Here is a 15,734-nt window from a genome sequence, read left to right as displayed (position 1 = left end):
AACTCAAATACTAGGAGAGTAATAATTGAAGTTGTTTGTATATTTAATTACTTCGGATTATTTAACGTCTGTTTATTATGGTTTAATCAATCAATTAGCTAAGTGAATGACGTGAATATAATTACAGCTACAGCTGGAGATCCTAGCTTTTCCGATCGTGTTTGATTGCTCATAATAATATATTTTTATTTATTTATTTATTGATTTATTTTATGCTTATATGTTATGCAGCAGCGTAAATCTCTACAAATGAACCCTCATTGTTTGCACTACTTCAATATTGATTTAAATCTAATTATGTCTTTAAAAACTAAATGAAAAATAATCCGAATGAATAATCTTGTGACAATTTCAACAAAAAATGAAAAAAAAACTACGTTTAACGTTTAAAGCCATTGCTATATGCTGCATCAGTAACAATTGACGCTTTTAGCGTGTAAACTATCATTTCTCGAATTTTTAAAGTCTATTTTGTCTATTTAGTCTATTTCAAATTCATGAGAATCATTTTTTTAAATTTAATGTAGGACTGACTATCATGCTACAGTAATAAATAAGTCACTGAAAGCCAAGCCCATTAATGGTACAGGGAGACCTTGACCGACAACGATTGTTGTGTCTAAAAGGTGAAGAAGAAGAAGGCATCAAATATACAAAAGTATTACAGTATATATATATATATATATATATATATATATATATATATATATATATATATATATATATATATATATATATATATATATATATATATATATATATATATATATATATATATATATATATATATATATATATATATATATATATATATATATATATATATATATATATTAAGTATTCAATTATTTTTTTCCTTACAGGAACAAATTTGCAAAGATCCCTAATTTGTTTAAAAATTTGTTTGTTTTTACAAATAAACAAACTTTATATTAATTCATTCCAACGATTTTCGACTATTTACTAAATGCTCAAAGAATTGATATTTTTTAAATAAATTTTCACGTAACTTAGATATTGAATAGCAGTGTAGCGTAATTACTCTAAAAGTAATAATACGTTTGTAGCTTCTCACTGATCAATTGTCTATGATTTACAGGGGTTTCCAAGTCAGATTCGAATGTAAACGTTGTTATTCACCAATGTACGCGGTTTGTTTTTGTTTTGTATATTTTTATGGAGACTTTGAGCCAATTGGCCTCGTTTGCCTTTTTGCAATATGTTGAATGATCTTTTCCATCATCATATTTTTTTCAGAATGATTTCTCAACACTTCTCAAGTTGGATTAATTTTGACAGTTCTTTGTGATGTGTTGAAAATCCCAATGTTGAAACTGAAATTTTATTATGAAGCATATACACCCTTTCCAATCCTGTTTCGAATGTAGACATTGTTATTTACCGCGTGCAAAATGTTATTCCACATCGATCTGATTCTTCAGCATGATTTTCGACACTTCGACGGGCTGCTGCCATCGTTGTTTTCACCGAGGCTTGAAGCCGGATCTCGTCACCCGTTGACAGGTGAAGTGTTGAAAATCGTGTTGAATAAATTAAAAATTATTATGATGTAAATGAAATATCAGAGTGATGTGGAATAACTTCTTGCGCGCGATGAAAAACAATGTTTACATTGGAAAACTAACATGGAAAACTGATTTTTCATTTCATTTTCATCATTATAATTTTTTAATTCTTCTACTTGATTTTCAACACGTCTCAAGCTGGATTTAGTCTGACAGTTCTTTGTGATGTGTGACGTGAAAAACTGAAATTTTAATATGAAGCAAATAGACCTTTAGACAGCTGTTGAAAAACATCTAAGCGGCGAATAATTATGTGCACATTCGAAAGTGACTTGGAAAACCCTGCATGTTTTAAAGGAAGCCTCTTTCAAGTTTTTTTTTTAATTTTAAGCTAACAAGCTTTATAATCAATAATCAAAATGCTAGGAAACAGCGTAAGAAAACCAACGTATCTAGCATGAACGCTAGGGATGCACGAGAAAGAGATAGGGAAAGATTGCAATCATTTGGCCATTTTAGCAATGTGAAAAATGCTACCGGGTTTGAATCTAATCTTCCCCGACAACTCACCTGATTTTGACGAACCGGCGACGGGCAGGGAGAGGTGCTGGCCGAAGAAAGGCTTTTTTCGATCTCGTCCGGCAGATCGACGGAACCGGTCTTCATGCCACGCGTAGCGTACAGGAATTTTCTCTGCGTACCCGATGGGCTCGACGGTGCTGTTGGTGCGGGCGCGGGTATATCGATACAATGCAGTAAGACAAGAAACGGAATGGGGTAAAGCTTTACTATCGCTTGTTATTTAGGCTATGCCCCGAAACACACGATTTGGTGCACGGTGCCCCCGCAACGCGCCAAATCGTTTGATCTGTACCGCACGCGGTTGCTTCAGTGTGCAGCAAAACGAAATGTGGTGAAGGTGGTGCGCAGAACAAAACGAGAACGGGGAACGATGGGGGAAGGGAGTGAAGGAAAGTATGTATTTTTCAAATGTTTCAAGGCATTCGGGGCAAGTGTAGCGAACAGAAAAGGGGCCGGGAGCTGAGCGACGCACTACAGGAAACGCAGCGCAGGAAGCACCGATAGGCTCGGTTAGAACGACTAAAACACCATTGACAAGGGGGGCAGGTGGGCACGGGGAAGGTGGTCTGGGGGGCTATGATACATTCTTTCCCAAAAGGCAAATCCCACCCCACCGGCTAATACTTACAGTGTAACCTACTATTGTTAGATGGCGGCGTGCTGTGTTCTAAGTGACCCCCAGAACCGCCGTGGCCACCGTGACCGGTCGGTCCCGGAAGTCGCCGTCGTATTTGCCCATGCAATTCGGACGATTCTGGTGAGTCCAAGCTGAGTGATTTCATTCTAAGGTTCAGCTTTTGGCGTCGAGGTGAATGCGGTGCTACAAATGTTAGGTATTACACAGGGTACACAGGGTAAAGAATTATTTTACGATTAATTTACGCAGCGGCCAAAACGAGGGCGGCGGGCAGGGAGAACTTGTTCCGGACAAAACAAAAGCGATCAGGAACGTTTAAAAAAAAAGCTAAGAAGCGATCAGAAACACAAAATGTCTAACACCGTGTGGTAAGCAAGTGAGCACATGCAACACGACAGCAGCATGTTTGATGGGTTGGCCTGCAATACGGCCTGCCTTGAGGGGGTTTTGCACGCTGCTACTGGTGGGAACACGTTGTGTAGGCGACTCTTGGCAGCTTCCGGTTGCCAAAGAAGCGAGTATGGGTATGATGGATAAATCGATCGATTGGTTGGTGCATGTTACTCGTTAATGTGGCGCCTATATTTTGCATCAGCTCAGCAGCAAAGCAGTGCAAATACGAGTTTTTGGATTGGTTTTTGGAACGAGTTCCTCGTGGTTGATTGGCACTTTGCCGGGCTAGTGGCCTAAAATGTTGCAAACACTTTTATGCCTCTAACGTGCGTGTGTGTAGGAAAGATGATTGTGTGCTGCTAATTCACTGTGCTAAACTAAAACACAACATCCTTGAAACAATTTACAGCTATCCAAAATGCACACGTTTCACACGTGCAATCGGAAAAGAAAACCCCTACAAAAACGTTGGCAACGTAGTGTGCAGAAGTGGTACATGCATTTGCTTTTTTTGCTATTTCTTTTGAACATGTAATCAATGAAAACGCTACTGCTCAATTTAAATCATGTATTCGGATCGAGGGATGAATCGGCATTTTTATGCTCCAGTAAGCTCCGATACACTCTTTCCACGCGTACATCATCGATCAACGCGTGTGCCGTCAGCGAAATGAGGTTGATTATTTGAAGCCATGATATATTTGCATTATTCAACACTGATTATAAAATCATACAACGGGAAAGCCAAACGATGATGGCGAAGGGCGGCGGTGAGCGCAGCAAAATCGCGACATGATTTATGCTCACAAGGCTACCCATGCAGATGAGCTAGGTTCCCGGCTGCTGCCTGACTGTGTAATGCCGCGGCGTTGGCCGATGAATGGAGCCGTCGATAGGCGCTATTAGGCGGAATGACAGTGATATTTTGGCCGCACGGCCTTTTGTTTTCTGATTGTTAAAAGCATTTTGGTGTCGCTAGCGTGTTTTTGCATTGGTTTTTGGTTTTACACAACGGTTGATAGGGATATAGGGAAAAAACGGGAAAGGAAATATGAAGGTTCTACGTGCACATAAACGGTATCCACATGCTGGAGCAAAATTGTGCAACTACATACATTACAAATATATTACAGCTTATGGTACGAAATACACTATTTAACAACTGAAATAAAACAGTTAAATTACAATGCAGCTAATGAAATGGATGTATGGTGGAACATCTAGTTATGGTATGGAGATGTGAAGTTACAGTATCAGTTAAATGCTTGTTATGGAAGTATTGATGTAGATCAGTTATAGTGTGTCGGGTTTTGCCGAATAGGAATATTTGTTATTTCTCTAAACAGTGATCCTATTAGAATATGTTTAGTTTCATTACAAAATAATTATTAACTTATACTGCAGGGTGTAATGGACTGTTATTGTTCTACTGTTATGGTTTAAATGAAGTAAAAATAAACAATTGTATGTTCATTTTTTACCATATTCATATCTTCATACTCTGATAGACTGTAAACAGTAACTAATTTTTCAATCACAAAGTAACTACTGTAACTTCATCAATCGACAAGCAAAAATTCTGATAGATTTGGGAATAATTTATCGTAAATGTGTGTAAAGTTCATTTTGTTCGAAGTTGGGGGTGCATATTCTTTGCTTGGTTATTCTTGTAAATGTGTTCACGTAGTGAGACAAGCTTAAAATGTGAGTTGTTAGAAAATATGACTAAAATGGAAAATATATGTATTTTTGTGTAATGGCTAGCTCTTTGGAACCTCTTTTTTGTCCTATTAAATGATTTTTTTATTGTATTTACCTAATATATTTTTTATGATTTTATTAGTCTTATTTTTTATATCTGATTAGTAACAAAACAATGCAGTTTTGCTAAGCACTGTAATGCATTGGGGAAGTTAAAAAAAATCAAACGAATACAGTGAACAATTCATAGTCCGCACCTTTTCCATCAACATGCTCTTCAATCCGCACTTTCGAATATGATTTTAAATTTGATTGATCATTATATTTCTTATTGAGAAATATAGAAGCTATTTGTAATAAAACCAGAATTCTTTAGTAAAACTAGAAAATATATGCAATATAACAATCGGATCATGGGTCAAGGCAAAAATAGAAAACATCAGACATTAAAATTTCATTCGATAATTCACACTCAATCAAGTAATTTTGCTCGCAAAGATATCTTTGATATTCGTTCGATTTATAACTGTAGCAATTCTTTAAAATGTATCCACCTTAAACAAAGGTTTAATGCAATCATTTTAAGCATGTATGTACGTGTGCCTACGCATCCGACGTGTGCATAGACACTTGTCGTAAATTTGAAGCACCTTAAATAACCGTTCCATAATATTTGGCATCAAAAACAGCGTGTGCGGGCTCCATTTATTTGCATCTTTCCAGCAGCACCGAGCGCGCAGATGGCAGTCTGTGGACTTTCTTGCCATATTTAATCCTCGTTTTCTTTCATTATTCGAATGCTGTTCCCCTTCCACGGAGCTCGCACATCGCAAAAGAAACAAACAGGCGCTCTTGCTCGGGCCGTGGTAATGGAGGAATCGCACATCGCTTGCGTTTCATCTGTTGTCGCAACGCGCGTCGTTGTGCGTTCGTTATGCGAAGAAAGGTGCAGACAAGATGAAACAAACAGGGCCCGGCGCGAAGCATAATGGGCAGTATGTTTGTTTCTTTTGTATAATACGTATTTTAATGATCCGGATCCCAATCCATCGAACCATCGTACCGGGACCGATGGAGCACGAGGTGAGGTTTGTGTGTGAGAGAGATATAAGGCGAGGGACAGGAGAAAGACGCGCTTTCGGTTCGAATGCGGATACCAGTGGAAAGCTCGTATAATTTGTGCAAATACTCTCGAGATCAAATTTTCATATTCAACTTAATGTGTTTCCCCTTGTATCCGAGCGGCAGGAAAGCAGCCTTACTTCATTTGCTTACGAATGAAGGTAAGGGAAAAAGCTTATCCCAACCGCCCAACAACCGTTCCGGGAAACCGGAGGGTGGGAGAAAAATGATGGCCAGCAATTGAAACATTAAGCTGGCTTGTAAGAACAGGCATTAGGTGAAAAAGGGAAGCAAAACACTAAACAGGAAAAGAACACCGAGTAAGCGGAAGACAACAGCAGTGGAGCAGAGATAAGAAGGAAGGAATAGAAACATGTAAAAACAACAGCACAGAATACATTGAGCACTGCGAGTGGTTCGACAGACAAGACATTTAAGACCAACAACGGTACAACAACGGTAGAGGCCCCGTAGTCGTGGCCTACGCTAGAAAGTATGGAGATCAAGGTGTCGTAGAGGCAAAATGATCTGCCTGACAGCAACTGTTTGGGTTTGTTATCCCTTTATCGCACTCGAGCACGGCTTGAACGCGAAGGGCGTTCTGTGGATGTGATGTTTTTCGGATTCGGAACAAATCAGGCCACGAACCCTTTGGCACGGTTGAGGGTTGCGCTATATTTATTGCGTTTCTTCGGTTTTCAGTTTGTGCAGTTGACTCACTGTGCTGGCCTATTGCTGCGTCTAGGACGAATATTATTATTATGTGCGATCGTATGTATGTGTGGGTGTGTGTGAGTGATTGTATACGCAATTAGAGAAAACTGTAGTGCTCTCCAAGGCAGCATCGTGTTATTGTTGTTGTTCGTTCCATTATTGGAGGGACAAAAATGAACAACAACTGAACGGGTGTGTATGTGTGTGTGGGTGGAGTTTTATTGGGGCGGGTTCGTGCTTGGGTAGCATTAGTGAAGACTTCGCTATTCGTATTTATCACAGTCCGTTCGATAACCGTTTCGCTAATCTGTTTTTCCTTTGCCGGGAGAAATATATGCGTGTGCGTGTCCGTGTACCAGGCAGCGAGGCAGCTTTAGCCATCTCTCATGCATTTGAAATCGAAGATATTCGTTTGGGTGGATACAACAAAAAACCGTACCGCCACATCGCTTATAAACGTTCCGTTCAAGGGATGTAGATCGATCGATCTGAGCGCAATGCAAATGCGTTGACGGCAAAGCAGGGGTGGGATTTTTTCTCTATTTTTGATCGCACAAATATGAATCCTAAAAACTATCCCGATGAGCGATATCTAACAGAGAAATTAGTCGTTCTAGGCTACTGGTGCGAGCTGTCTGGCTGCGAGCGGATTCGGGACGCAAATGTCAAACCTTACCCTTGCCAAAGCTAAAATTGTAACTGTCGCAACTAACTGGTGTCCTAATCCAACGTGTCCAAGGAACAATAACTAAAACTGCTTCTGCTCGGTTTAGGATTTAAAATCAAAATCCGATCAGGGTTTGTCGCTTGCTTTACACACACACACACACATGATGCTACGTAATCGAACATTGCAACGCAATGCACCAAATTAACAATTTTTATTCAAACGGAGAGGATAACAAAACAGGGCAACTGCAACCATATTAATTCGTACAGTATAGGCATCTCGCAGAGCGTGTGTTTGCATGCGCAAACTCGTGTGCCGTGAAGCACACGGGAGGCGTGTATAGCAAGTCATACAATAAAAGAAAAAGGTATCATCTCCTTTCGATGTGTTTATCTTCCAGGGGTGCCGCGGCGCGTGTCTCAAACTGGCAAGGGGGGGCAATGTTGCCAAAACAAAACCTTATGCTAAGCTTGTGTCGGTGAAATTGTCCTTTATCTGCTTGCTTAAGAGTAAGAATCATCGTTCAACACGTGAGTGTTCTGTCAGGCCGCCTATACCTATACACCGTCCGATCGTGACGTTCACTTCTTTCGCTTGCCATCTTTTTTGCCCGATTGCATCTCCTCGGGCGGCGGTTCTTCCACCACGAAGCAAAGTGGCTGACCGAACGGACGCGTCGAAATCATAATGTCATCTTCTTCCGCTAAAACAGTAGGGAGAAAGAGAGTAAACATACACGATTACATCAAGCGCTCAATGTGAGGACAGTGTGGACATGGACAAAGAGTCAGGGAGAAAGAGAGTGAGAGACAGTCCAAACCATTCATGATCAAACCACGCTGATGATGCGGTTAGTAGTTGCGCCGTCACAATCGGAAAGCAGCATAGCTTGGTTAATGGTTAATGATCGCTCAAGCGATCCTTCAATTAGTAGTTAAAAACTGCACACAATAACGCTGCAATGGGTATAACGGTTGTGTTAGTAAAAATGGATAGCGGAACTTCACTATTTCTCACACCCACACACATATATGCGCACACACACACACAAACGATTGTGTGGCAAATGCTTTTGTCGATTATTGGCGAACGTTTTGCAGCCTGTTCGAGCCTGCAGATTTGTGCCGAATGTCGATGGCAACGATAGCTATGGCAGTCGTTATTGATGGCGGCTGAACAATGGAAAGATCTTGCACTGAGCGATTTCCCTACGAACAAAAGCCGTTCCCTGCGTGGGGGAGGGTTTTGAATGACTGCAGGAGGACTTTGTGAAGCAAGAAAGTACGTACAGAGAAAGAGAAAGAGAGAGATAGAGAGGCAGCGGGTGAGAACGATGGGTAAAAAGACAAAGAGCATGAAGCGAAGGAAAAAGAGTCGGGAAATCATCTGTAGAGCATCTAATTGGTTTTCCATCATCCTTACCGTGGCTGCACGTGGGCTGCCACCCCTATGTTGCGCCACTATGGTACACTGCACATCGGCCAGAGCGTGATACGTGATCGATCAATCGATGTCGAATGTATGTGTGTCTATGTGTCTATGTGTATGGTACATCTATGGTGGTGCGCAACACACCAACAGGATGTGGAATGGATGATGCCTTGGGCATGATTTTCCTGGTACTTCTAGCAGTGGAGGTGAGGCGTACATAAAATCACAACACACTCACAACATTCACACACACACACATTACACGTCACTAGATGCATGTAGGCTGCACACTGCACAAACGGTAAATGAAAACAAAAATGATGCAGCTGCACCTTTTTTTTTTGGTAGGTTGAGGACGGGCGAGTAAAAATAAAGTACGTTTTAAGCTGCAGAAAACGACAACAAACACGATAGCACACAGAAACGGTAGAGGTTTGATGGTAAGGATGGTGGTGGCAGCGGTTTTGGGAACATTTTCCATATAAATTGATGATGCCGGCTATCGACTAGATGGCAACGGGCAGTTGCAGGAGCAAACGTAGAAGGGCGTAGTCGTTGGCGTAGAGTTGGAAAATGTTAAACCAAACCACCGTGTTGCAAGAGACACCGTGTGGCAAAAATTAGGAATACATTTAATTAACTATTGGCCTAAAACGGACTGGCATGTTAGAGCAGCTTGGTCGATTCGGGGATGAAAAAAAGTACAAAATTTTGATGTTTTGAGGCCATTGTGTTGCCTCCGCTCAAAACAAACAAACACCGATTAGCTTAGGGACACTAAAGGGGAGGGCAAGACATTCAAACTGCATATTATTATCGGCACACTCAGACGCAGACGGAAAACTTAGAGCATATCAATGCATAGGTAAAGAAACAACAATCAAAAACAAAAATATGCATATGAGCCAGAAAACAAGGAAGAAGAAAAAAAAAACACGATTGGTACAAAACGACGATAGTGTCTAGAAAACAAATTCGGGACAGGAAACAACTGCAATTAATTACTTTCAGGTAGCGAGATCGATCGATGCTGTGCCGATCGTAGCCGCAATATGCCGAAGCCGGACATGGGTCGGAAGCCTGCAAACAGTCGACGCCTGGCACCGGAATCGATGGCCGCCGCCTGGTGCGTGTTTGGGTTCGTGGGTACGCGCATATCTGGCCAATGTGAAGGGACAAAACAAGTGACTTTTAATGATGCGGGCTTAATGCGGGATGGCCCCGGCATATTGCTGGGTCGGGTTGGATGGTTTGATTGGTAAACTGGCGAGGGTGATGATAGTGTTCGTGTTCGTGTGTGTGTATGTGTGTGTGTGTGTGAAAGATTTATTTTACCCCTTTACCCGGCTGCATCTTCAGCGTGAATTGTTGAATGTTTCGAAAAAGTAATTATGCATGTGCCTATGGTTGTGTTTGGGTGAGAGAGCTTTTTTCGTACTATGTGGGTTGCAAGGCGAAAAGATCAATTATTTGATTATGCTTATCGATTATGCACTGATAGGGTTTAAGTATTTCAAATCGTGCTCAGAATGGTAGCAATAGTCAAAAATTGGTATGGTAGCTATGGTAGGTTTGAAATAAATATATAAATTCATTAAATAACAATAATGTTCGAGTTATACGTTTTCCATCCTTTGACTGTCCGAACAGTTATATAAGTTTTACTAATCACATTATTGTTTATGTTGTATTGAAAAAAAAAATAGATTGATTAATTTTAATGTGCAAGTGGCTGTCGATACTATCGCCAATTGTGAAAACCTAATATTATGAAATTGCTTGATGACTTATAAATTTAGCTATATTTTTATCATTTTTGGGACCGCTTTTTTGTTTGTTTGGAGACTAGTTTAAATGTAATAAGAATAATGTTGATAGAAAAAATGTGAATAAACGGCTAATTTGTATGACTTTCCTGCATTATATTTGGTGATGCTTGAGCATGATGTACCTTAGAAGTGTAGGAGTCAAAAATTTACCTAAGACTGATTTGTATGTAAGAAGTAAAAGATCAATCTACATTTAGACTTTTGAGCAGGAAAAATTCATGATTTGAAGAAATAGGTATTGTTATGTTCAAGGCTTTAGTTATGCATGTATTTCGCATTGGTGGGACTTGAAGATTATATGATTGAATATCGAGGAAATGATTGAGAAGATATCTCAATTTGTTGAGTTGTAAAGAAAACGTAAAATGAAGCTTTCGCCATGGTTATCTCGATTATTAAAATTCATCAATAAATTTTTTTCTTCAATACAGCATATTTACTACAAAAGTTTAACAATACTAACTCTCGAATGTTCAGCTGTTAGCTGGCGAGCGATCGATGAAACAACCATAAGATGAACAAAAAGTGTACGTATCTACAAAATCCAATTTTCTAATGTTCACTTGGAGTGAGATTAACGAACTAGAAATAGCAACAATGCGTTCAACTACGATCCGTAGATGTCTATGTACAAAAAAGGATAACTCGCGTGCATTCGCGCTAGTGAAAGGAGATGCTAGAGTACATAAGGTAAAGCGTTATAACGGTATCTACAGAGACTGCAGGATCGGCTGACCGAACTGATAGTCAAATGGAAGAAAAAAACGGACTACTCAGGCATAAATATTGCGGGAGTATAGAGAAAGAGAGACAGTGAGAGAGAAGGACAGAGAGAAAGAGCGAAGAAGAAATTGGTGAAGGCAATAGAGCTGAGATAGAGGAAAAAAGGTTGACACAGCGCGCTTGAGAAGAAGGTTTAAACTAGTAGCGTCAAAAACAAACTGAACAGGACACGGTGCTGTGACATTAAAAGAAAGAAAGAAACAAAAACGATATACAAAAACAACCGAAATTGGCCAAACGGAACATGTAGTTAAAAAGAGCAAAGACAACAGAAAAAAAACGAATAGTGAAAACAAATAAAAAAGTTCCGCTCGGGAACGGAACCACCGGCGGACCTGAGCATGACATGTCCGTTGCAACGGGTGCAGTCAGTCCCTGTTTCTGGTGTGGATAATTTGGCCCCTGAGATTTGACTGGTCCCCGCCATGGCGCTCGGTCCGGATACTCAGGCACTTTCACTACGGGAATGTCTAGCGGAGGGTTCGAGACGGTTTGGTTGTGTCCGGCGGCGGCGGCGGCGGCAGCTGCGGCGGCTGCAACCGACCCGATCGGTCCTGGGCCCTTTGACGGATCGACAACAATTTTGCCGCTGGAAATTTCGCCCGCCTGCTTAAGGACCTGATATATCTGATCGACATCGGTTGGTTCTGTTGAGGAGGGATCATGAGGGTTTTCGTTGTTAGTTGCGTCTGTGTCTGGGCGAGTGGCGGTTTTGTAGCGAAGGACACGAAAGAAATACAGGACTATAGATGGACAGGATGGTGAGACGAGGAGGTGGAGGGCGTGAGGAGGGAAGAGAGAGAGAGAGAGAGTGGTGTAGCAGAATTTGGAGAAAGAGAAGCCAGTGGGACATCAGTGGGTGTTGGCGTTGGGAACATAGTGTCAGAGATATTTACAAATTATAGTTAACACGATATATTTTATAGAGAACAGCAAGACTGCTTCAATGTCATATGTTTGTTTAGTATTGTTTTTTTCTGCTTGAAATGTGTTTTTTTTCTGGTATGTTTTGAGTACGATCACGCCCGGTCAGACGACTCCGATAAGCCATTTTTGAATGTGATGCGGGCTAGCGAAGCTATCAATGATTTAAACAATCAAAAATAAAATAAAACAAAACAACACAGATAGTAACTGACACTTGAACACATCATTCACACGATGAAAACTACCAGGCGCAAGGCACACAACAGTTGGCCACAGAACCCTACAAATGTCGCGATAATTTGAGGTAGTAGTCGGTTGCTAGTGCCTTGATAGCATGACGGAACTGGAAGCAGCGGCAGTTTTTTGTTTTGTTTGCTGTTTTGTTCGTTGTAAGTAGTGTTAGTAGTGTTTTCGCTTGAGCCATTTTGGACGCATCGACGGTTGGCTAGAGCATGTGGATGAATAATTAAAACAAAAGCACGATTTGTCGAGGCCGCCCTGTCTGCTTGACAGACGGCGCGAACATCGACAGCCGGCTCGTCGCGTAGGTGAGAGGATGAAACACGACCGGCAACGGTTTCCCGAATGCAATCGGGTTGAAACAAAAAATATAACGCGAAAAACGATTGATGGTGGATGGAGTGAGAGAGAGAGAGAAATGGACGTTGAGACCGGGTGTATTGTTGTACTCACTTTCTTCCTCGACCTCGGTGGCACGGTTCTCGATTTCCGAGGTGCTCTTCTGGCGGCGGAGCAGCTTCTGCTTTACCTGACACTTTGGCAGCTGCGAAGCACAGTCGGCGTGCACGTTCACCTTGCATATACGGCACCGTAGGCCCTGGCGGGTGTGTCCTGGCGTGACCGAAAAAGCCGGACGGAAGAACAAAATGGGAGAAAGAAAAGAAAGAAAGCGGTAAATGGATAATTCCATTAATCATATCCAGCTCAATGCTGGAGGTGTGGCACGATTCCGGGCAGTAGCGCGGACCTCCCTTGGGGAATGGGGTGAAATGGGGTGAATCAATTAAAAATGCTTTCGTTAGTTGAATAATTACGTTAAAATGACACCTGTAGACAGTGCACACAATCGATGTTATAGGTGGAGAGAGCGTTGGCATAGGTAGGCATAGGCAACGAAACCTATCGCCCCATTGTGTGCATCAGGTGCATTTTATAGTGAGAGAAGGGACAAAACAACGAAGAAGAAGCAAAAAAACCGAACACTCACAAAAAAGAACACCATAATGGAACACATGAGTTCATCTCGGCGTTTGAGACAGCAGTCGATGTGTTTCAAGTCTAACCACACGGGAAATTTTGACATAATGCCAAGCACAGCACACTGGATACGTGCTATATGTGCGCTTGCTCGTGGACATCAGAACTGCTGTCGATGGCTTGGGTAATGGGCCTGCCAAGCGCACCCAAGCAGGGTGCTGACCTCGAGCATTCTCCATGATCGTTCATAATTTATTCCGGCACAGTCCGGCTACAAAGCACGCCCATGACGGATCAATTCAACAGTGGTGTTCATAATTTGGAAATTAAATTATAATGTGCTTTGTGTACGAGTATACGGTTTGCGTCCCTCTGGGTTCTGCTAGTTTTTAAAGCTTTTGAGGGAGGAAACGATGTACGAGAACACTGTGTGGTAAATTGAAGCAGATGCGTTGGAATATTGCAAACAATCTACCAAAGGTGTTTTAAATGTGTATACTATAGCTTACAGAATACATGTGTTGCAAGATGTAGTGGGTAATTTAAACGTAAAATATTCTTCATAATGATTATACTTCAGACTTCCAGGTACACTGGATTTAAAGATATTAGAATTTTAAGAGTCAAATTATGTAGCTATTTACTTGAAATATCTGGTAAATGTGTTTGCTTATGTTCATATTCTGCTGTCGTGCAAAAACATCAAACTTTGCAAATTTCCAATCGGTTGAAAAGGTTCACCAAAAAAAGCTTAAGTAAGTCCAATTGATCGTATCATATACGTATCGCAACACATTACCATTGAAGAGAAAGTCTTCAATGAAAGATAATGTTTTTAAAACTTTTTGCCAAGACATGTATGAGACAGTGCCAAAACATAGTTACGTTAAAAGTCGTTTGATTCAAGTGAATCATAGCGAACTACGTAAACGCTGATGAAAGTTGCTGTTTTTGTTTGTTGAAGGCTGTAACGGTACGAAGATGTCACTAGTGTTGAAATCAGTATTTTAAAGGTCCAAAAGATTCCTGAAAAATTGTTCAGACTCTATCATCAAAACGAGGTCTAGCTACTATTGCATGCAATAAGCACTGACTTTGAGTGTTTCGATAAGAAATACCTTATAAACATAAAACGCTAAAAATGAAATGATAATATTGATTAATCTTAAATCAATATTATTGGTGGAAAATTGCATTTTCTTCTATTGTTACATATCCGATATCCTTTAAATGAATAACGGAGTGGCACTATTTCTGATTGTTTTCAGCTTACGAGTTGAGTTTTGTAATGGTGTATTTGTTAATTTTTAGAACGTAATAGTTGATATTGTCCGGTCTCGTAGTACAGTCGTCAACTCGTACGACTTAACAACATGCCCGTCATGGGTTGAATCCCCAAATAGACCGTGCCGCCATACGTAGGACTGACTATCCTGCTATGGGGGGAAATCAATTAGTCACTGAAAGCCAAGCCCACAAGTGGTACAGGCAGGCCTTGATGACCGGCAACGGTTGTTGAGCCAAAGAAGAAGAAGTTGATATTGTAGTAAACGTAAGAACTACATCATAGGCAGCATTACGTGAAGATTACAATGCATTTAACGTGACATTACAAACGCTTACTGAAAAGTAATTGATTTATTTTACAAGGTTTCTCAGGCGACCTCAAACATGTCAAACCCGTGAAAACCATTTGAAATAATTCAATGATAGCTCGAAGTTTTGGGTGATTTTCACTGTGAACAGTGAACAATTGACTCAGTTGTGCAATTGTACAAACTGGAGATGAAGTTCACGAGGTTGACCTGACCAGAGACTGTGCTGTACTCGCGATCTTTATCTATTGATTTTTTAAGTAAAACTACCCGTACTGTTGGTACGGGCGAGCTGTACCATCGTTACATGCTGCGGACAAAAATAGACAACGCTTTGTAGCCCGGCCGGTGGTACGTAGGATTTCCAAAACTTTCCGTCCTGATGGATGGGAGGTTGGTGAAGTGAATTATTTAATGATGGAAGTAAAAGCTCTGAAACATGCTCCGAAGCATCTTTTGCTGCCACTGCCAGTCTTCATAAATGTAATACGTCTCCAACCACAGTGACAGTGGTTTGTTTGGTGGATCAGGGAAGATGATTGAGTTTCGCATCAATAATTCAACGGCCAAGAAGGCACATTGCACATGGAAAACGACTTTCGGGCT

The 15,734-nt window shown here is 40.9% G+C and overlaps 1 protein-coding gene across 1 annotated transcript in view; it reads right to left on the bottom strand.

Annotated features, from left to right (window-relative positions):
- Positions 1–15,734, bottom strand: part of LOC120961063 (uncharacterized) — an 82,162-nt gene that overhangs the window by 10,403 nt on the left and 56,025 nt on the right. Inside the window, 5 exon segments of the mRNA XM_040384668.2 lie at positions 2,097–2,245; positions 2,737–2,928; positions 9,782–9,934; positions 11,724–12,035; positions 13,009–13,167. Coding sequence (XP_040240602.2) covers positions 2,097–2,245; positions 2,737–2,928; positions 9,782–9,934; positions 11,724–12,035; positions 13,009–13,167 — 965 coding nt within the window.

The sequence above is a fragment of the Anopheles coluzzii genome, chromosome 2 (genome assembly GCF_943734685.1).
Source record: "Anopheles coluzzii chromosome 2, AcolN3, whole genome shotgun sequence".
Lineage (NCBI taxonomy): Eukaryota > Metazoa > Arthropoda > Insecta > Diptera > Culicidae > Anopheles > Anopheles coluzzii.
The sequence above is the reverse complement of the archived record's forward strand: the minus strand, read 5'-3'. Positions and strand labels throughout refer to the sequence as shown.